General features: G+C 38.8%; 1 protein-coding gene across 1 annotated transcript in view; it reads left to right on the plus strand.

The window, feature by feature from the left end:
* galnt14 (UDP-N-acetyl-alpha-D-galactosamine:polypeptide N-acetylgalactosaminyltransferase 14 (GalNAc-T14)) overlaps nucleotides 1-23,771 on the plus strand; it is a 233,650-nt gene that overhangs the window by 201,059 nt on the left and 8,820 nt on the right. Inside the window, exons 11-14 of the mRNA XM_085248120.1 lie at nucleotides 5,067-5,159; nucleotides 6,048-6,131; nucleotides 8,429-8,573; nucleotides 21,276-21,395. Coding sequence (XP_085104246.1) covers nucleotides 5,067-5,159; nucleotides 6,048-6,131; nucleotides 8,429-8,573; nucleotides 21,276-21,395 — 442 coding nt within the window. The remainder of the gene's footprint in view (nucleotides 1-5,066; nucleotides 5,160-6,047; nucleotides 6,132-8,428; nucleotides 8,574-21,275; nucleotides 21,396-23,771) is intronic.

Raw genomic sequence — 23,771 nt, forward strand, 5'->3', positions numbered from 1 at the left:
ATTTAGGCTGCACATGTAGCCCAGCTCCTCCACAATATTGTAAGGTTTGTTTAATCTCTGGGAACAGACTCAAGAGCATGGAGGAGATACCAAGAGGTGGCTCCTGTTGCTGCTGTGTTGATGCCTTTCTTTGTCACTTTCATTTGTACTAAAGCAGATGAAACTGCTCTATAATGGCTTATGTTTCTTTTTTTTTTCTTTTTTTTTTTGCCATGTATAAGAAATATTTGAGAAATTCAATGTTAGATTGAACAAAGTTATAAGTATCACAATTTTTTAAAGTGCTACACTTCTTGCAGCAAACAAATGTATTTTTTTTCCCGTCTGCTCACTCATTATTGACTCAGTGTCATGAGTCGACAGTGAATCACTATAATGACCATTTGGACCGAAGGAATCTGCTCTGTTCCTGACATTTAGAAGATCACAGTGTTAACACGCAGCCGTCTGTGTCCACACTCCAATGCTTTTGAACTCTCTCCTGGAAAAATTCAGTGAAAATATATTTTCAATAAATAAACCCTTCCAAGTGTATCTGTAGGCTCGGGACAAGAAGAAGCAGAGGGTTTCTGCTTGTACTCAACTGGACCAATCACATTTGAGCAGGCTTTGATTGCATCCAAGGAAAACATAAAACGCAAAAATAAAACGTTTACCAAAATAGAATCAGCTCTAACCCAAAGTCCAGAAAAAGTGGTCTTCAGACCTGCATATACTGGGTCTAAAGACTAGCTGGTCATAGGAATGACAAGAATTCAGCCTCAGCTTTGCTATTAAATCTCACAGCTAAGAAGTTTACTTTCTTCCATCAGTGGTCTCATTCATACTTGGCTCATATTTGGCTCTTTTCTTCACTTTTTTTGTCTTCACTTTCTAAAATGCAGCTGCATAAATATCAAGAATAACGGATCCCCTTTGAGGATATGTGCAAACTCATATTCCCACAGAATCTTTGATTTATATTATACCATTGCAGCTGTTATTAACATTATGCATGTCCTACCTTCTGTGTTTGCTCAGTCACTCAACATCTTTAATTTAATATGCTGGAGGTAAATTAATTATGTGAGGAATATCGTGTCTGTCTAGTTTCTGCTATCTCCGTGGTGCTGACCTTCTAGCCTAAATACTGTTTGTTAACGAACTTTGGTACTGAATTAATAACATATCTGACTTTTTTGTAAATTTATATAATCCTCGAGCATGCGCTAACCTTCCTGCCTAACTAATAATACGAGATCACTTTTGTGTGACTGAATTGCTGTGGCATGCAGAGGAAACAGACATGCAGCATTGCCATTCGGAGCTGTGTGTGTGTTGCAGCCTCCAAATGATGCACCCATCATTGTTAAAGTGGATTTACAGCTGCCTGGGAGCCTTTGAGCTGCGAGCACAATATTATCCTATTAGCATAAGCTGTATTCTTATTCTGCCCCTGTCAAAGAGTTTGAACAGAAAGATGCTTTCAGGCAGCCCAATAATCCATTAACAGGACTAATGTGCTCAGAATGCTTCCGAATTGGTCTTGTATAAATAGATCAATCATGGCTACAATAACAACTCCATTTAGATTACAGGGTCAAGAACAAAGTAAACATGACTGCAAGGTGTGTTCCTAATAATGGCACGGTTTGGGATTTTGATCATGTTTGTGTCAAGTGATTTACTCAATTATTTTGTACTCCCATTAGTTTTACTTCCTTCCTTTGTTCTTCCCTTCAATTTCCTACCACACACATGCAGACACGCTTACAGTATAAGAAGTTTCTTGTTTTCCTCTCATTAGTCAGAGTAGTCAAGCTAGTTTCCTTTTTTTCTATTTATTTGAATATTTTCCTTGTGCTTATAAAAGGATTTCCTTGGGTATGACTACTGGCTACTTTTATGCTTTTATGCTCTTCTGGATTGTTTGCCATGTTTATTGACCCCTTGTGTATGACCCGAGCCTTCAAATTCTTCCCTTTTGGACTTTTACTTTGCCTCCCGTGTCCCGTATTTTGCTTTTCATCTTATGCTTTAGACTCTTCAATGCCTATTAGGGAACATGAGCTAAAAATTTACATTAAAAAGTTGCCACAAGAGAGAAACTCAATTTCTTCATTTAATATTAAAACCCATTAGTTTAATTGGGCCCTTTGCTAGTGAATATCCAATATTATGTTGAAGCATGTATTAAAAGTCATTCTGGGAAACGCTTAAAATGACAAATGAAAGTAGAAGACCAGTGAGAGGTTATCGAAACCCAAACTGCGGTGCTTTTTTTTCACAAATTAACTCACGAATATATTGATGATTTGTCAGGTGATTTTTTTTCCTTTAACAGTTCACTAATTCATAAACCTCAGCATGCAAGCAAGGCGCTAGCACTGCCAGCGTTGGGAGTTGAGGTCCCCTTTGTGGCTTAATGGACAGAGCAAGGCACTAAAGATGCCAGAATGAAGGGTTCTGTTCCCAAAATGAGCGCTCCCACTGCTAAATGGCACTTTGGAGCGAAGCCTCGGCCAAATGGCTCATATAAATTTATTGTTTTGTGTCAAGCAGCTAATCCATGCCAACACTGATACTTTTTTTTCAGTTGGGCTGTTTAGTTGCTCATTTTGCTCCCTGTTGGCCGTTACCGAGGCAACATCTGTTCTGCGCAGAAGAAGATGACTTTTATTTGTATCACGATGGCCTGATGTTTGTGATCAACGCCGTCCTCCCAAACAAAGCTGCTGTTGTCTGCTCTCGTGTTGCTCTGCTGGTTAATTAGCTCGAGGCTTCAGTGCTGGCAGTCTGGATTATGAATATGCTAAATAAAAAGGGGCTGCTTAATAATTCGATTACAAAGTTTATGCTGTTTCCTCCCTCGCTGAGGTCTGCTGCTGTGACCTCGTGTTTGCCTGCTTGCGTGTGCACAGTGAGAGGATTTAATTGTAAGCCTGCATGTGACACATATTTATGTTTATACGCCTACAAGCATCTCATATCCCCTCTCTCTTCCCCTTTCATTAAGCTGCCACAGCCAGTGTGTGTAATGCCTGTAATGGAGGGTTTCTGTCATTTCAGTGAGATTGTTCACAGCTCACAGAAACTCAGCTAATAGCTAATTACTACAGAGAGACAGAGGGAGGGAAAAATAGAGTAAATGGAGATGAGAGATAGTGAAAATGTGGTTTACTGTTAGCGCTGTGTGGGTGAATAAAGTGCAGTGAGTTGAACCGAAATGATGAGATACAGCAGTAGCTATGACTTACACTTGGTATCAACATGGCTCTATATGTGGAAGTCCTGCCTGAATAGAAGAAAACATGATGTGCTTGAATGCAAATGCAGAAAACATCGCAGCCAGCCATATGACAGCCTTTGTTGTGATCTCTTCTACACACTGCGTTACAGCTTATATTGTATGTACACTGAATGCCACTGAACTGTACAGTAAAAGGTGGATACAACCAATGTTTAAGTGCCTTAAACTTGCATTCTTTCTGATGCAGTCACAGGTTTCAGGTCATATTAATTACACTTTGATCGTGATTTTGTAAATTATTGACTCGTTCAGCATCTTCTCAGTGAACAAGTTGCCACTGTACATGTATGAACATGCGGTCAAGATGGTGTTTGCCAAAATTCTCAGCTCAAGGCTTTCAAATTAGACTTTAAAAAGTGCGTTAAAGAGATCTCACAGAGGTTATGTATACGCTTGTATCTGTTATACACACTCCATGGTTCCATGGTTTCTCTGGTGCCCAGCTGGATTGAGATCTGGAGCATCTGATATTCAGGAAGTTGTTTTTGAGGTCAGCAGATCAAATTGTCCTATGGGGACGAGCAGGGGTAGTGACGTTAGAGAGTCCTATTTTTTCATTGTGGTGAGGGAGTGTGCTCGAATCAGTGTTGAGGTGTGCGGTCCAAATAACGTCTACATGAATTATTCCCTGCAGCTGTCAGTTGTTTGAATATCATGGCTGATCTGTTTGTAAATGTGCACGCTAGGGCAGGTGAACATGCAAAGAGACTCCAGTGAGGTCAGAATGGGATCTGATTGATCTGGCTAAGGTTCTGATTGAGCAGGTGATCCGGCTCACTTGGTTAAGTATGTGATCTATATACCAACGGTGGTGCAGGAACCAGGGTTTAGGTCTCCTCCAGACCTTTTTCTGCATTTATGTCCCCCTACTCTCTACCTGCTTTCTTGTCCACTCTGAGCTGTCCTGTTGAGGCTAAAAATGCAAAAAAAAAATACATTTTAAATAAATAAATCAGCCAGACCACATCTAGAGGTGGGTTGTTTCTTTGTGTGTTTAAAGGCAGCAGGTAAATGATGTCTGTTTTTACTTCCTTCCATTTCTCCTTCCTCCTGCAGCCGCTCATCTGTTCGCTGTGGTTAAAATAACAGCTGGATCATATTCAGAAGTAGTTCAGACTGCAAATGAGGGCGAGACCTGACCTTACATATATATGCAAATACTACATTACATTACAGCACAGAGGTTGTGTTGCTGTATCTGAGATGAAGCTGTTCTGTTTGTTCTCATTCTGTTTGTATGTGATTAATAAATTACCTCTTGGTTTCACAATGCATTTTGTCAGTCATAATCACACATGCATAAAATGATTTTTGATGTCTCGCATAGTGTTAAATAAAAAGGCCAATTATGCACCTCCTGTTTTTATATTTATGAAAACAAAATCTGCAGCCTGAGGATCAAATTAGAGACATAACATCATTTTAAGTCCCAAAGCTCTCTTTCTCATACACAATTAATATATTTCACAGAGCTGGGAAACACAAAGTTGAAATTAGTCTTGGGTCACATTCTTATCTGAGTGATTAAAGCAAAAACCTTTGTTGCTCAAGAAAACTTTAACATGAAAAATTTCTGTTTTCCAACTAAATTGCAAAATGTCTTTCAGAAAGCACATTATTAATTTCAGGAACGTGACGTTAGCTTACTCGTTGTCTGGTTTAAATTTGTCCAGTGACCTTGTATAAATCAACAAGAGGAATATTCAGAGTAGCACATGGTCACCATTAATGATTTTTAGCCTGAGTGTGATGTAAGTGTGTGGTTGTGCGTTTGCAGGAACACACGTCGTACAGCCGAGGTGTGGATGGATGACTTCCGGCTCTTTTATTACTCCGCTCGCCCGGCAGCACGAGGCAAATCCTACGGAGAGTAAGAACACACAAGTACATCTGACTCTCACATGTCAGTGTGTCATCTGCGTTGCCTCTTAGTCCTCAGATATTGAAACAGGACTGGTGTTTCTTTATTTGCACCAAAGCACGGGGACTTGTAGTATTGTCTTACCACAAGTAATTTAATGGAAATGTACCCTAACTTTGTTCACCATTAAAATTCAAGCATAAAGTAAAAGAAAGGGACAGATTGTTACATTTTACCAAAGTTAACTCACAGAAGTATAAACTCCTTCCTTTATCAAGTTAACTGCCCCTAGCAGCTACCACAATCAAACTGAATTAGGGCACAGAATAAGGCCATAAAATAGTGTGTTCATTGATTTGCACAATGGAATAATACAATCAGAGAAACTAAAAGGGTATTTCCTTTAACTCTTAGTTATTTAATGTGCTCTGAAAGTGTTGCTTTTGTTTTCTTTCAGCAATTTAAACAGTGAGAGGACTGCAGCTCAGCTTTTCAGCCTGGTGTGTTACTCTTAAAAAAATAAGGGTTAAGCCTAAAATAAATGGTTTATCTGTTTTGATAGCAGAAAAGATATGAGTATCAGAAATGCAGCCAGTAATAGACGCTGGCGACAGTTGTCGGTGAATACATGTCAGTGATTATCAGTCCTGCACATGTAGATGATGCTGCAGCTCTGCTTTAAGATTTTACCTGTTTTCATATCACACACCTCCGTTATTGGTAATGGTTGAACTCTTAGTTTGTCATTACTTGTGTCAGTTTTATTTTGTGTAGTTGCCTTATTGCTTTTTCTCCCCATATGATAGTGGCAGAGAAAAATAATTTTAATGAAAGTTGTTTGCTGATCATCTGCCAGCTTCTGTATCAATCTGATTGTCTGTTTCTGCCTGTGTTCAGTATCCGAAGCAGAGTGGAACTTCGGAAGAAGCTCAACTGTAAATCCTTCAAGTGGTACTTGGACAATGTCTACCCAGAGCTCAAGTAAGTATGTGTGTGTGTCTGTGTGTGTGTCTGGAGACTTATCTGTCTAGGAAAAGCTCCTGCTGAGTATGCAAAGTGAGAAGAGAATTTTTAAAGCTAATGCCGAAAGTGGCTTAAATACTGCCTGGCTCATTGTTATGATAAGATAATTTCTTTTTGTGCTTTTCTACCTTTTTGTTTATCCTCAACTTCTAAAGAAGAACATTTTGCTGTATACACTTAAAGTTTACTTTGCTCCCCATAGGGGATACCTCTATCTCTGCGAAGCTTTTTAACAGCTTTGTAAAACTGAGTGAGTTATTCCTTTTTTTAAAAAACAGGGTCACAGACAAGTTTTACAGATTAGCCATTATCCAGGTCTACGCCAGCCTCTGCTGCTGGAGTTGTAAATGCTCTGTTTTTAATCTGTGTCCTGGATTCTTTAACGCTAATTCTATTCATAAAAAAGTGATTTATGCTTGGCCAATCTCCCCTTCGAGGACAACCACTTAAATCGCTTCAACCACAAGTGCCGTTGTGACCATTTGTGATTTGTCAAACTCAAGCAGCCTTCATTTCAATGTTCACTGCTGTTGATTATATCTCATGGATAAATCAGTAAAAACACCCAGAGTGTCTAAACCATCAGGTTAGGTGTGGGTTTTTTGTTTTTGTTTTTTTTTTTTACAGTAAACCATCAATGCAGGTCTCAACTTCAATGTCACGAGACATCTGAGGGAACATATGTTTTAAGTTTTTGTACAGATCAATACAATAATTGCTCCCCAACCACTTTACCTAATTGATTTTAATGCAATGGCAGCACCGTTTATAAATGCATACATATGAATACTACAAGTAGTAGTAGCAGTGTAGAGCCACTGGTGCATAACTAGCGATAAAGCTCAGCTTGGTTTTTTGCGCTCAAAAACACAGCTGCAGCAGCTATAGCATGGCTGCTCATGAATGGAGTCTGATCAGCACTTTGTATATGGCTTATTTAGCAACTCACAAATGCATCACAAGTTTTACTAATGTTTGCATTCACTGCCGCCACCTTGAAATGTTTGGAAAGCAGCAATGGTTAAGAGACGTGTAAGCAGTTTGCATCATTTCCAATGTTAACAGCTATGACACCCTGATTTGAGGGTGTGAAGAAGCAAAGGTCCCACTGGGTTTGCGTCAATGTGGGACCTTTGCTTCTTTTTTTTTCCCCCTCACTTCTTACTTTCGCTTCCATTAAAAACTACTTGGTTGTGGTCATGAAAAGAGGTTCAGGTTAAAGTATGCCCTTTCACACCAGTAGTGAAAAATGATGAGTTGTAACTGGTCGCTCTCATTTACCTTTGCGTAAATGTGCAACTCAAGCAGTTTTCAACCACATCTGCTCACATATACAGCCCATTTTCATGTCCTCTTCAACGCCTAACTGTCTCTGTGGGTTAAATGTCTCCCCATGTCCTGATTGGCTGAGTTCCCATGGGATCTGCTTCCTCAGACTGACTCCCCTATCTGCACACAACACACACTCACACACAAATATAACTAAACGGCCACACTTAAGTGTGCCCTAAGCTCTGGCAGTGACTCTTCCTTACAAGCACACAACCTAGCAATGCAAAATACCTTTAAGACACATAAACACTTTCATTTAAATGCTTCCTCTCCCTTTCACACACTTTAGCACACACACACACACTCCCACTTAAATACCGGTACCCATTTATCCACTGGAGGCTGGTGTTAATCCCCCAGAATGGAATTAACACGGTTGCTCTCAAGGGAAGACAGACCTGACCCTTAAAACGCAGAATAACCTTTAACGGGTTATTAAAACAGAGAGAGATAGCAGATTGAATTAATGCTACAGGGCTTAAGCCCGAGTTTATAGCACAGTGGAGACTTTAACAAGAAAGAGTGAGAAAGTTTATCACAGAGGAAGACAAGGAAGAAACTTTCTGAAGTAATGAGTTTAGAGAATCGTAGCCTTCAGCAGATTTTTTTAAAGGTGTAGAGCATCTTTTTTTTTTTCCCAAACACTGATAAATTTCTGTCAAATTAAGAGTGTGATCTTGATGTGGCTAATGAGACCATGCAGGAGATGATTAAAGTCTCTGGTCTCATCACAATGACATTCCTATTATAGTTTAACTTTAGGCCAAACTTCCTCTAAAGGCTATTGCTTCTTTTTCAGATATGTGTGTTCTTGGAGATTAAGTACGTATTTTAATGGTAGAGTTTTTATGGTTTCATGTTGCTCCACATCCGTACGATGCAATGAATACCTTAACTGAAAGGAGTCTCGTTTTCTCCATCAGGGTCCCAGACGACTCCGACTCACAGTCTGGAGTGATCAAACAGAGGCAGAACTGTCTGGAGTCCCGCAAGGTGGAGGGTCAGGAGATGCCCGTCCTCACATTAGCTCCCTGCACGGGAACTGAGGGCGTCCCCGCCATCAATCAGGTGGGTCAGTCAGCAGTTTGAAAGGAAGAGACAGAGCTTGGAGGAAATGCTGAAACTGTCCCTACTGTGAATCAGCAGGGACTACTAGAAATGAAAGAGTGCTGTTTCTTTTATTAAAAGCAGGATGGCAGTTTTATATTTCAACAGTTTAGTTCCTGGTTTGCATTCATTTGGTTCTACGGAGAATTTTATTTTGTTACAAATTTTAAAAATGTGAAATAACTTTTACAAAAGTTGCATTGATGCTATATCTAGGGAAATCTAGGAACAAAGCAAGAAAATGTTTGAAATGCAGATCTCTTTCTTCATAATAATACAGTATTTTTAAAAAGTGATGTGTGAAGGGGTCAATCATCCAAAGCAGGGGACAGTACAGAAGAGAGGTGAAGAAAGAAGAAAGTGCAGGCAGGGTGGAGTTGGTGGAGATGCATGTCTGGTTGACAGAAGGATAGAACCAAGAGTGAAAGAGAAAGTTTACAAGATGATAGTGAGACCTGCTGTGAGGTGTAGTTTGAAGTTGGTGTCACTGATAAAAAGACATGAGGCGGAGCTGAAGATGTTGAGATTTTCATTGGGAGTGACCAGAATGGACAGGAATGAGTACATGAGAGGGACGGCTCAGGTTGAGATTTCTTTTATTATAGTGGATATATTGGACAAAGGATGTTGAAGCTGGAGCTTCTAGGCAGGAGGAAAAGAGAGAGACCTTCATGCGGTGAAGGAAGAGATGCAGAGGATTGGTGGGACAGAGGATGAGAGCGAGGTAGATGATCTGCTGCCAACACAGCCCCTAAAGGAAGCAGCTGAATGAAAATGTAACACATGAAAAATTCAGTCTTCAGCAATAGCATTTTGTTTGCCAAACTCAAAACTTTAGGGCAGGAGAATAATTTGAAATCTGTTGCAATAGCATGGAAAATTCTTCTTATAGTGGCTTTCACCTGATTGTGAGTGTGCGGAAAAGCTGCAAGTGCAAAATGGTGGGCTGAACGGATTTAAAAAAGAAAGAAAGAAAAAGGATGAGGAAATACTGCTCAACCTCAGCTTTCATTTTATTGTCTCTCACTTGCCATTTTCCAGAAAATTGTTCCCCTAAAACACACTAAGGTTTTAAAATGTGTGTTTTTTTTGTGTTTGCGACCTTTATGTGTGCATGCTGTGTATAAAATCTGCATGTACAGACAGGATTTAAAGAGAAAAAAAGCTTCTCTTTCTGACCTGGAGCACACAACAGAAAATAGTTGGTCATATACTTTCTCACTATTTGACTGTTTGGTTTAGGTGAAGGTGCTGCTGAAATAGAGCAGGCAGGAGCAGGACACATGGCGCCCTGTCACTCGCTGTAAATTCACAGGACGTCAGTGCGAGTGTGAAAATGTCTTGTTTGTGTTCAGCCAGTTATTTTTTACTCTTCTCTGTGTTTATGTGTGTATGTCTGACCTGCTCTCACTATGTTCATTTTTACTTACTTTGCACAGCAGCATGCTGAGGAGCGTGTGTGTGTGTGTGTGTGTGTGTGTTTCCCTTTCTCTGAGCTATAATTAATACCCGTAGGATTCTTATTATTCCATGTTAAGAACAAGTGTGAAGGCTGCGCTTCACTCTAAACAAGCCGCTGCGCAGAAAGCAAATGTGTCAGCAGCTGGGATGCCTAAAGGCTGCAGAGCTTGGCTTGTGGCTGGAAGGTCGCTGGTTCAGATCCCTGAGCTCAAAGGGAGAACCGCTGAGATGTGTGTGAATGTGAATGAGAAACTCTCAGTAATCAGCAACGCAAGAGAAAGGCCTGAAGGGGGGCTCTTAATCCCTGTTTGTTCGTGTTCAGAAGTCTGGTTTGAACTGGGCAGCTCCCAGGTGGGTATAATTTTGAATTTTAATTCATTTCCCCCTTCTGTCATGTTAAGGTTTTAAAGCAGCCCAATTACTATAAAATGAAGGAATTCAAATGAAATATTTCTAATATGAATTACTAAATTTACCTGCGGTTTTGGTCATTACTCCTATCGAGGTATAGTTATAATCATGTCCTGTCAAGGCCGTTCTCAACAGAAAATCGAGAGCATTGACAAAGTTGGATACTGATATATAATTTCAAAACTATCTGGCTGTAAGATAGTGTCTCACTTTGGAAAGGGAAGTAAGAGTTTTTTTTTAACATTAATCAGTGTAGCTTCAAATGTATGTAGTTAACCAAACCCAAATCAGGTGGTTACAAATGTGCTGACATCAGTTCTTTTAGGGATAAAAGTCAATTCAGAAATCAGAAAATAAATGTTTATCCAGTCACTGGTAAATTCAAGCAAGCAGCCACAGTATAGTCACGCTGCAGTAGTCCTGTAGTGGGTTTGTTTTGTACTCATTGGTAAGGTTGTGCCATAAATAGTGCTTGGGGGTAGATGTGATATCTATCACAGTTGAAATAAATTTTAATCCCAGTATCGTTTTTGTCTTTTTATACCCAGATTACGAGAATGCTTTAGCCATATGTCACTGATAACACGGGCCTTGTAATCAAATATAAATACTGAAGTTGGCAAGATACCTTTTGATTGCAAATTTGTTAATAAAGTCTTCATGAGGCCAAAGCTGTTGCTATATAAATAAAATGTAATTTATTTAATGTAGTAAGAGAGATTCCATTGTATCTGTCTCTTGACCAAGTCTATACATATTGACAATTCATCATATTCATTACTCCGTAAGACTTGTTGGCATTAATTTTCAGTCCAGTTCTTGTGTAATTTGGCATGCCTCAGCCCTCCCTCCCTGTTTCCTTTCCTTATGAATGACTTCTTGACAGCCGCTTTTCCACTGAGACCATTTCTTATGAGGCTTCAGCAAACGTTTGATGGATCAGCTGAAGGGCCCGATGGTTCCCTCAGGTCCAGCGTCAGGTCTTTGCTGGATTTTTCCTCTTTTTAATATAATATAATTGTCAGATACTGTTCATCGGCTGTAGAGAATTTGTAGGCCTGCAACTTATCTTGACCTCCATTTGTCCAGTTTCCTGAGATTGACAGACTGCACACCGTCCTGAGCTATGCCAAGGTTTTAGCTAATAGCTTCTTGAGAGTCATCTTGTTGATGTGGAACTACTACTTAGTATTACTTAAAATTTTATTTCTGTCTATCTGTGTTATCTTAGATGTTTTCTGCAGATCTGTTTAAAGACGTGTGAGCAAATTATGTGTTTTGCCACAGGATGTTGTTGTCTGTTGCATGTATACAAAACCCTGGTTAATCCCTGAGTTGGTTGTCTTTTTTATGCTTGAATTATTCACCATTCAGTCAGTGTTAAGTGGTTTAACACTGATTCCCCCCAGGAAATCCTGGAGAACTGTTGCTCAAAATCATTTTAAAAAATTAAAAATCTTTTTCTATGGAAGCAAAATGGAAAGAGAGGAGAGTGACTCAAGACTATTAATATTTTGTGCATTATGATGTAGAGTTTTTACAGACATTTTTAAACAAAACCAGGTGAATTGAAAATAGGGAAGAAGTGAGTAAGACCCACGAGGATTCATGGGCAGCAGAGGATGGCTCATTCATCTGTTTCAGAAAGATTGTATAGAAATCTTTGAGAAAATGACATTTGTGTTGATTTTATTTGAAACTTTGTAAACCTTTCCTTATGGATTTATGCTCTCCATCACAGTTAGGAATCTTATTTAATGTAACGTCCATTTTGTAGCTATTACTCACATTTCCAGTGACGTGGTAAAGTGGGGTCTACTTCCAGACTTATCGAAGATTGCTACGAGTCAGTCATGCAAATGTTTTGTAAGCCCACACATCTTAATTTGAATAGTAATTTCCTAAATAGTAGCAAAACCTGTGTTAGTGTTTGAGTAACATAGCAGAGGCCAGAATGGTTCCACCAGCTGATATACAGTACTAGTCAATAGTTTGGATCCTCTTAGCCTGTCCAAACCTTTCAGTGGTTCTTTATTGTCGAATGAGGGTGAAGAAGTTTGTAAATGTCTTTGTTTGTCTCACTTTGGACTCGGGGTGTCCCCTGGTCTCTCTTCCAATTTGTTAGATGAGGATGCTGGATTACCAGCGCAGGCAGCCAAACATGAAGTGAAAAGCAATTCAAAATAGCAAGTGAAAACAAAGCTCTCCCACAGGACATCAACTTGAAAGTTGACGAGAAGTTTTTTGGCATAAGTAATGAAATAATAATGGAATATCAAATATGGGACATTAATAGTGTAAATAATGCAATGTAAGAACAAAAAATAGCCATTCTGAAGCTTAAAAATCTGAAGCTTCGGTCCATCAGAAAAAAAAGAAAAGAAATTTTGCACCAACTTTCACATACAAGGAAATAAAAATCAATAGCAGAGGCAGAGAGACCATTTTATAAACCCACAGCAGCAGAAACTAGAACTGAATCCTGCAAAGCAAGGATTCAAATGCATTATATGAGTGTATTAATGGGAGGTGGACAACTGTGTATAACATAGCAGAAATGTAAGATGAGGTACAAGAATGATGGGTATGAAATCCAACCCACTGAGCCACAAAACCATGAATTTAAACACAATTTGCTCCAAATGTAATGAGTGCACAGGCATGAAATTGTACTTTAATCATTTCTGCTGTCGACTCTGAATGTGCACACAAATAGAAAGTAGTTCGGGCAACTTTCTTTTTTCTTTTTTTTCAGGAAAGAATAAAGCTTACACTCACAGCTTTGTACACAGAGCTGCAGGTGTCATCATTATTTTGAGCCAAAGTCCACTTTGCTTTTAACCTTTTAGCTATCTGGGGAACACTTGTGCTGAGCATGCAGACCTTGTTTCAGTGCTGACCTGCTTAATGTTTAACAGCATAACCAGTGAGCGTGTTTACCCGCAGCTTGATTCCCATCACAGTTAGCAGTCCGCTTCAACCTCTGCCTAACGTGTTTACATGCAGGCGGTGACTTTCTAAAAATATTCCTGAGATATGCATACGTGACATGTCAGGATTGTGCAGAAAGTCGAATCTTGTTGGAACACATCTGAAATAATAAAAATCCTTTTCTCACGTCTGAAACCAGGCAAATTCAAAAGAAAACAGAAGAATAAGGCATGAGTCAGCAGCGAGGCCAAGAGATTATAAACGTTAGGAATAATTATTTGAAAGTAATGCAGGACCACCATGAGGGCCACACTGCCTTATATTCCAGGAAATATTGAAGTGTGAGTCAGTGCCTGATTTTCGTGTCTTTCTTTACTTAAATAAAGACATTTTCACCAGAAGCTGAAACAGAAAAAGCAGGCGGAATCCTCAGGCCCAGCTATTTAATATGCATCTACGAAAATTATAATAGAAATGTGCTCAAATTTTTATTATTGTTATTATTACAGTAATAACAACAATGATCTTGACGGATTTAAAAATGCTTTAGAATTCTCATTGGAAAACAGGTGTGTTAGTTACATCCCAGCCTGAGCAGTGGTGAGGTTACTGGTTTTATATTGTTGAACACTGACTCTTAAGTACGAATCCTGGGACGTTCCAGTAGAGAGAAGATGTACTGAGCTGCAGGACCAATTAACTTCTAATGTCATTCTCTTTGCTGCAGTTCAATAAATCAATCATGTGATGAAATACACCCCGCAGCGTTGAGATATTTAAGATAAAATGTCATAAATCACCCAGCTGGTTTGAAAAGACCTCCCACTGTTCTGCCATCTGACTCTCGACCTCCATTATTCTATAAGGTCAAGTCAGCAGACTTATAGCAGTATGATTATGTTAATAATGTTTGAATATGAAATGAAGGGGGGGGGGGGGGGGGGGGGTTGAAAAACACATTACTTATTCACTGAAAGATTTAATGATTAACTGAAAAGCAAGTCAACAGAAAATTAATGAAAAGCTAATCTGAGAATAGAGTAATCCATTAAGTTAAAATGCCAAACAAAAAAGAAGTGTTTGGAGTTTAGGTAAAAGCAACAAAGCTCCAGTACAGATCACAAGTACAGAGCTGAAAATTTCATGTTAATGGCTGTAAACACAAAATCACTCATAATTTGGAAATGTGGCCCTGAATGTTGTACCAATGTAAAATCTAGTATTTTTTTCTTAATGATATACACTCTAATAAATAAAACATTGGTTCAAATAAAAAAAACATGTTAACGTTTTCCACTAGAATTTTTGAGTTAAGCCAACTTCTGGCAGAATAGCATTAATTCAAAGCAATATTTTTGAGTATGGTGAAGTAGCTTTTTTGGCCACAATTAAAAACATTCTTAAGTAAAATTAACTTAATAATTTTCGACTAGAACACAAAAATTTAAGTTGATCCAACGTGAATTTTACGTATAGTGAAGTTACTTTTTGGCCACAAAAAAAAACCACATTCTGAGTAACATGAACTTAATAATTGTCAACAAATACACAGGAATTTAAGTTGATCCAAGATTATATTTATGTATGGTGAAGTAGCTTTTTGATCAAAATAAAACACATTTATAATTAAAATGAACTTAACTGTCGGCATAAATAGTATTTATGTTGGTCAAATATGATATTTTGGTTACAGTGTAGTAATTTTTTGGTCCTACAGGAGATTCTATAAGGGCATTTACCTGTTTCCCAGCAGGCTAAGTCGCTCCAAAATACAACCTTGATCATTTGGCTGTGTCTTATAACCATGACTACCGCGTGGGCAGGCTCATGCATGGTGGTGCCTGCCCACAAAGAAGTCAAGGTTCTAAGACCTTAGAAACTTGTCGATCACTTTTTTCCCCAAACGAAGGTCAGCCTTAACATGCGCTGTGTGTGCTCTTGTGTCATGACCTTCAGAAAAAGAAATGGATGTTGTGTGTATTTGTTTGAATGCGGCAGATGTGATGCCAAATACCTGGACATCAGCTAAGGGACTCGTACCTGGTGCTCAGAAAGAATAGAAATTCAGAAAGATGTATTCAAATGAGTTAGACCCATTTAATTACAATAACAAACATCACAATTCTTTAACGTGCGTGTGAAGTGCAAGATTTGTGGGCTTCAGTTTCCTAGAACACAAGTTGCCTGCTGAAACTTAATGAGCTGTGTATTAAAATTGTAATAAAACCTACTACTTGAATCCTCTTTTTTTTAACTTTAACATGTGACAGTGAATCAAAACAATAGATGACAGGCTGCTATACATTAAATGCACTAATTTAAACATAAAATGAGCAAAGCTTCTTTCATTCAACTTTGTCAGCACTCTTACAAAGTATTCTTGATTCTCTTCTATATTTGACTTTTCACCCTCAAGATTAAGGCCAGCTAAAGAGGGCATTACACAAACTTTAAAACACACCAATACCCTCAGAACACAGGTCATGGGAGAAATTAAACGCATTCCTTAAAAATGTGCAAATAACAGCATTTAAGGCACGGCAAAACATTAACTCAGAAGACTTAAGAACAGCGCTTTAAAATTTAGTAAAACACATTGAAGTAGTGCCAGAAATGCAGGAATAAGGTTTTTGTGAAACTCACTCACGAATGGTCTATCAAGTCTGCTCTAGAAAATACCAAACTTAAGATTCATTACTTTAGAGCTGGCTTTTTGTCCATCAAGCTCAAGGCATAGCTTTTGAAATACCTCAAAGGTAAATTTCAGCTGCTTGGGATAGGTAAGGTTCAGAGCGTAGATTACTCCCATCATCAAAGCACAGGATCTGGCAACATCAATCCTCTCCAGGATCTTGGATCCCTCAACGATGATGGTTGCAGGCCCATCACCAATGATAGCAATCTTCATGATTTGCATTGCAAGGTCTGCGTTGAGCTCCTCCTCATCCCTGTAGGAGAAATTAAATGTTAGGATGTATAAAATACATAGCTCAAGCACTTCAGGATGACGTGCATAAGGGAATGAACTACTACAGGTAGGAAAATAAGCTAAAACAGGTTGTCTTTTGTGTTTTTCAGTGATTTTACTTTGTCATTCTGTAATTTTTAAAAGCTAAATTAAACCATAATCCAACGTTTAAAATAAAAAATGTCTTGTTTTTCACAGTTTTGTTTTTCCACTTTGAAAAGAAAATCTAATAAATCATTTTTAAGGGTTATTCCACTTCTAAGTGAAATTTTATCTATTGCCATATTGTCACAGTTAGAAAGTGAGAAACAAGCCTTTTGTAAACAGCACACTAATTCTCCGGAAGCAATCCATTTGCTTTAGCAGAGCATAAACAATGTAAGTGAATAGCAGGTGCTAGCATGTTGTGTGCAAAAGTGATTAAAATGACTCAGTAATGAAAACAAATATTTCTTGGGAGCTTAGTAATCATGTTCACGGCAAATGAAAAGTGCAAAAGTAACACGGAAGATTTGCAGAAGCTGATTTAGACTTGAGACTACATTGCAGTTACGACAAACACCGCTGTAAACATCCACTGTATGGTGCATGGATATAACGCAACAGTTGAAAAAGCCTCCAGCTTCCATAAACAAACACACACAGCCACTACTATACAAGCATAGTAAGCTGCAGTAACAATGGATGGATCTTTGATTTGTTGAAGAAATATTGCACAAATAGCATGTTGGTTTATAGACACTGGTCGGCAGTGGCTTCAACTGCTGTGTTATAACCATGTGGAGGCTTACAGCAGTGCTTTGTCGTAATGTAGTCCCAAGTCCAAATCGGCTTCTGAAAATCCTTCATGTCAATTCATACTTTTCATTTGCAGTCAGCATGATTCATGATTCTGAATTACTCAATTCAAGCTTACTTGTTAAGAAGGTCCCTTGGTACCAGGAGAAGATGATGGTTTGAGCCTTTGTCCTGGCAAGAAACACAGCAAAGTAACTGAATATTTCGGTGAGATTCCCACTTTCTTTAGAAGGCTGACCACGTCTTAACTGGAACCCCTAGATCTGCAACGCCAGGACAGTGTATAACACCAGAAAGTTGTGCCTGCACAAAAATACAAAAGATGGTATTTTCAACTTCACCTGTGAGTCTTCAATACAGTGAATAAGTTTCACCTGTCAAAGCTGTGTGAGCTAGAACCAAACATTCAAAACTACATAGACCTGAATACACTGGGTGCTGGAAAGCCTAACGTGGCTTTCCATAGATCAAATATACATAGAGGTGACATGGACTGGGCCAGTCTGTTGGAGCGTGTATCCCCACCGATCGCGATCTTGGAGGGGTCTCCACTCGCCCCCAGTGCATGTATTTCTACTGAGGAATGTGTTAACTCAAAAAACAAACAAACAAAAAAAAAAAACTTATATATATATATATATATATATATATATATATATATATATATATATATTAGTTGTTTTTTATCAACAAAAGCAAACATAAGGTGTGGCATGACAGGACAGAATCATTTCTGACAGTAAATACAAAAAAAACCCCAAACTTTTTATACACAAGCTACAATGTCAATAATCCCACTTGATCTGTTTTCATTTCATTCTCCAAAACCAAATTGGAATCAATGCTGAGTCAGCAGCTATGGTCATTTTTGTGCACCCTAGTGTTGCAAAAACTGGCATACTACTGAAACCATATGTGGGATTATTGACCTTTCTTGCCTTATCCGTTTGGAAAAATATTTAAACATTTTCCTTATTTACCATGGGTGAATACATTCCTCAGTAGAAAAAATGCACTGGCGGCGAATGGGGACCCAACCAAGATGGTGTCTGGTCTTTTACCTGTGAAAATAGGCCGAGCAGACGGTGAAGAACCGCTCTTAGCGGTCAACAGACACACCGGACTAATGGCGACCGCACTTCCTGCGCAGAAGCCAATGGGGTTGAACTTCACCCCGTAACGTTACGAAAATTTAGAAGCGTTTCTTATCAATTACTAACATAAAATGCTTCCCTTCAAAAAATAAATTTCACATTTCAAAAATAAAATCACAGTGAACACAACTTAGCTTGGCTAGCTACGTTAGCATAGTAGTTAGCGCCGGGGCTAACAACGTCCGCTATCTTTTAATAATTATAAGACAATTACAGTGGTCTGCATTAGAGTAACGTCAGTGTTAAATTTTCCAAAAAGAGCCCAACAATTTATGCTATCGTGGAATTAGCTGCTGTGTGTATATTGAAACACACAAACGCGGGGGCAAGCTAAGATGTATGTTATGTATGTTACGTCGTTGTTTTAAAGTAAACTAACAAAATCCAGAGCGACTGCAAATATGTGTAATTTCGCATAAAATTACTCACCGTTCGCGACGAACACAGCTAAAGACAGCTATGATAAACCTTGAACACGTGCTGTTGAATATGTCCGCTTGAGTAGAAGAAGGGAACTGTGAGCTGTTTACACATCATCAAGTTGTATTTTACATCAACAGAACTTAAAATTATATTGTTTTTTGATTAATAGAAGATTTTAAATTCAGACAAATCACGATTATATATTGAGTAAAGAGGCATAATTTATGTGTCACCCGAACTCAATAAAATAAAATTTTTAATTAGGAAGTCTAACAGTATTTATGAACTTGATTTTTCATTTCACAACAACATATATATGTAAGTAATGACTAAAGGTCACATTAATTACTTTTTAGAGTGTACATTCATCTGTATGTACAATTTCCTCAATGAAGCTGATCTAATGTAAGGTGATATCTAATGATTTTATACTTAATACTATTCATGATTAATTATATTTAATATAAAGCTGACTGTTGAGTAGCAATTTTCATGCGTGTTGAATATAAAATGGTAATCTGTTAATTAACTAGTAACTAAGACAATTAAAGTACACCAGTTCCCTGCAGACTGCAGACATTTGTAGTAACTACTAATCATGTCTTGATGACCATTAAAAAAAGCTAATTCCATTGATTTATGAAAAGTATTTGTGTTTTTCTAAGTATCTGTTTTCAACATTGCTCATAAATGTTTGTCTGCAACTCTCTATCTAATTTAAGTTTTTTAAAAAAAGGTACTCGGACTGAGTCTGATATAATCATTTTGGACAAGACGTTCGAGCTTTGTGAGTTATATATTGTCTGACTTTAATCTTGATACATTTATACAATATGCGCTACACAGTGAGCTACACAGTGAGCTACACAGGTCTGATACTCTCTCACAGGCTTCTGAAAGAAATGTATCTGTGGCCGGAGCTTAGTGAGATCGTTTTTGTAGACTGATTATTCTTGGTGATAAATGTGCTACAAATGGATTGACTGATTTTTCTATTTTTTGCTCTATTTTATACAATTCCAGCAGTTTAAAGAAACAACATAACAAAAAAAACGTATTCATGCATTTTTTGCTTCACCAACGAATACTTGAAGATAATGCTGATAATGAGATACACAGTCTGTAACTTGATAGCAGGACTTCTTTCAGTGCTTTCTAAACACAATCCATAAAAATGTATCATTTCAAGCTGTTTTTACCTGAAACTTGTAACACTGCCTGCTTCAGACAAGGTTATATGTCATTATAGTTACCAGGGTGATCTAGCCAGGTGTCATCTTTGTGACATTGAAAACTCTGACTTTAAGCCTTGCATCTGTTGCTAGCTCATTATTCACAGTAAACCCTTCAGGCAGTTCTACAGGAGAGGAAGGTCTGAGCATCTTTGCTTAGACCGCTGCTCCTACAACCTGGACTCAGATAAGCTGGTGAAAATTGAATAATGGAAGACAAATAGACTGCTTGGGCAAAACTGCTCTGTAATCACTCGGACCATGCAATCAGCCATGAACTTTTCTTTATACTAAAGTATTCTAGAGTCAAATGTGAGGCCATCTGTTCAACAGCTAAAGCTGGGCTTAAATTGGATCATTGCAAAAGGACGATGATAATAAACACAGCAGCAAATATGCAACTGATGGCTGAAAAAAACAATCAAGGTCCTGCAATGGCCCAGTCGGTCCAGACCTCTGCCCGACTGAAATGCTGTGGCAGGACCTTAAGAGAGGTGAGCAGAAATGAATGCCTGCAAACATCAATGAGGGTAAAACAGTGTCATAAAAAAGAGGCAACATTTCTCTACAAGATTTCTCCTTATAAGACAAATTTGACTGAACTATGAAGGAAAATATCACGGAGTATTCTTTTTACCTTTTAGGATCCCGTGAAAACTTTCTTTGTCATGTGACTGTTTATATATATTTATTAAGGCAAGAAATAGCTGCAGGAACTTTTTCAGTATTTTCATATTGAAATGAAAAGTTATAAGTCAGGATCATCCCTAGTTTGTTAAATGCCCTTTAATTCTAATAAAGATATATCAAAATCAAACACGATTAAGACGATTTAAACCATTTGCTTTGACAAGCATGTCAGCATTGTTTGTTTGGTCTATAAAGAAATGGCTTTCACAGTTTGTTGTGGATGGCTGGCCTGGATAGAGCCCTAATTTCCTCCCCATTCAGCACATTTGTGCTGAACTGCAATGCCAACTGCGAGCCAGGCTTCACCGATACTCTTGTAGCCAGATGGGAGCAAATCCCTGCAGTCAGGTCTGGTGCAAAGCAAGAAACAATGGGAGTTGAGGATTAAATTCACACCAATTTAATGTTGCTTTTCCACCTGTCTCTACCGCTGTTGTGCTGTCTTTAATGACTTTATCTTCATGACCGCTTATCAGAAACAACACCAGAGGCGGGGCTGCACTTGAAAATGTCAGCTTTCAAAAACCAAACCCACACACAGCATTTCAAAATTCAGAGCAGATAAAAATGATTAACTCCATCTTCCTCTCTGCAGGAGTGGGTGTACACTCACGGACAGCAGATCCGACAGCAGCAGCACTGCCTGTCTGTCTCCACCACGTTCCCTGCCTCCCAGGTCCTGCTGCTGCCCTGCAACATGGCGGATGGCAAACAGGTCTGAGCACATACACGCATACACTTAGACAGACACACACAGTCGAGGAAGACAGGTGGTGCGTATCTGCTGGCGGGTCATAACCGTATATCATATGGCTGATAAATTAATCTAAATGTTAATTAATCTGAAGGCAAATTTGTCTAAAGATGATTGTTATACACACACACATACTCGCACTAACACACACACACACACACACACACACTCTGCAGGAGCAGATGCTTGACAGTTTTTTGGACAGGTAGCTAGAAATACAGACACACATACACACTCGCTCTTGTCATTACCTGACCACTGGGCACCTTGACGGCGTCCCAGAAGCTCCTGCAGCACAGAACGACCTGACAACCAATAAATCACCTGAGAGAGAGAGAGAGAGCGATGGAGAGAGGCACAGGTGGAAAGGTGAAGCTAGACAGACAAAAAGAAAAGATGAGGAAAATAGAAAGGCAGAGGGACACAGAGGAGAGGAAGTTAAGGGAGAGGTATTGCAGAAGATTAGCTCATTACACCCCACCAACTGTTCAGTCTGCATGGAAAATTCTGCAAAAGTGCACCTATGTGTAAATGTTCATCTGTGTGTGCGTGTGTATTTGTGTTCATCCCATCTGGATTAATAGAATCTACTGGACACGTGGGCAGGATCAGACATTAAAAACCATGTACAGGTGCTAGGGTGTATGATTCACTCAGTGTTCGTCATTGCTCTTATTATGCATTATTTGATCCATTAGTCATTGAAGCGCAAAAAGCGGGGGAAAAAGGAGAGACAGGAAATTGAAGTAAAAGGAGAGGTAATTAGGGGAGCGACAAGGGGCTAAAACCAGGAAGAGAAAGACTAAAGGAGTAAGAGAAGAGAAATGGAGGCTGAAGGAAATGTTGATGTGTGATGATAAAAGAATAAAGAGTAAATACTGATAAAAGAAAAGAGAATGAAGGGAGGAAAAAATGTGGATGTGAAAGGAGAAAAAGGTAAAGAAAAGAAAAAGAACAAACAAATGACCTCGTAGGGCAGCCGTTCATCATATAACACGTCGCTGCAGCACACAGTGTACATCAACAAAAGCCCAGAGCAAAAAGTAAACACAATAAATCAAAATAAATCTTGTCACAGGATTCAAGAGTCTTTGTGCATTTGTTCACTTAATTCCTCACCTGAAGAACAGTCCGCCCCATTTTAGCCTTTATGAGTGAGGCTCAGGCTTCTAGGGGTCTGCATATTTTTATACCTCAGCAGTAAGCTCCCCTGTGGCAGCAGCAGCAGAAGAGGATGTGCTGTCACCAAACGAGACAAAAACTTCAGATACAATAGATGTGCCAGCTGAGGGAATCTGGGGAGAAAGTTGTTGCTCTTCTGGATTGTTAACTGGATGTGACTCTGACGGACAGGAGCGTACTCTCCTGCACGTGTGCTCTTTATGGAGACACTCTCAGTACACTGGGGAGAGGGGTTTGGAGGTAAAGCAAGAGGAAGAGCAAACAAAAAGATCTTTATCAGCAAAACTGATGGAGGAAAGATGGAAAACAATGTTTAAAAAAATGAGGAAAGTGGAGAGAAAGAATGACAGAGGTGAAGGATGTAAGGATAGAGAAAATAGAATGATAGAAATACATAGAGGAAGTTAGGAGAGGAGAATGGGAAAGAAATGAAGGAACAAAGGATATGGGAAGGAAAATATAATAGGGACATCAAAGAAAGGAGAGAAAGAAGGAAGAAAGCAAGGTATAGAAAAGAAAGGAAGATTGGAAGAAAGGAAGAAAGAATAGGGAAGGAAAAGAAAGCCCGTGGGGGCATGAAAAGAAGAAAAGAAAAAGAAAGAAGGAAGGAATTAAGGATAGGAAAAAAGGAAGGAAACAGGTAAAGAAGGCAGGGGAAAGGAATGAAGGAAAAAAGATATGGGCAGGGAGGAAAGTGTAATGTGGCATGGAAGAAAGGAGAGAAAGAAAGAAGGAGGACAGGTGTAGGAAGGAAAGAATAAGAAAAGTGAGGAAGAAACAATAGGAAAAGGAAAGAATGCATGCAGGTAGGTGTAAATGGGACACGCAATGAAGGAAGGACGGTAGGAAGGAAGGAAGCAGTGAATGAAAGGAAGGAATGCTAAATAGTAGGAAGCAAACAAAGAATAAATTTATCGAAATGGTATGGATAAAAGAAAGGGAGAAAGAATTGGGAGGGGAGGGAAGGAAGGAAGGAGGGGAGCTATATGAAGGAAGGAAAAAAAGATGGATGATGTAAAGAAGGAATGAATAACAAACATGCATAAATGGGCGAAATGGAAAGAGGACATTAACAAGGAAATAAATAAGGTAGCTTGGGGAACTAAATAGAAAAGGATGAATGAAGAAAAAGGAATAAAGAACAATGTGGAAAGG

Source organism: Mchenga conophoros, linkage group LG15 (assembly GCF_057382185.1).
Source record: "Mchenga conophoros isolate Kocher_MC1m ecotype Shallow Benthic linkage group LG15, M_conophoros_male_GT1.1, whole genome shotgun sequence".
In the NCBI taxonomy this organism is placed as follows: Eukaryota; Metazoa; Chordata; class Actinopteri; order Cichliformes; family Cichlidae; genus Mchenga; species Mchenga conophoros.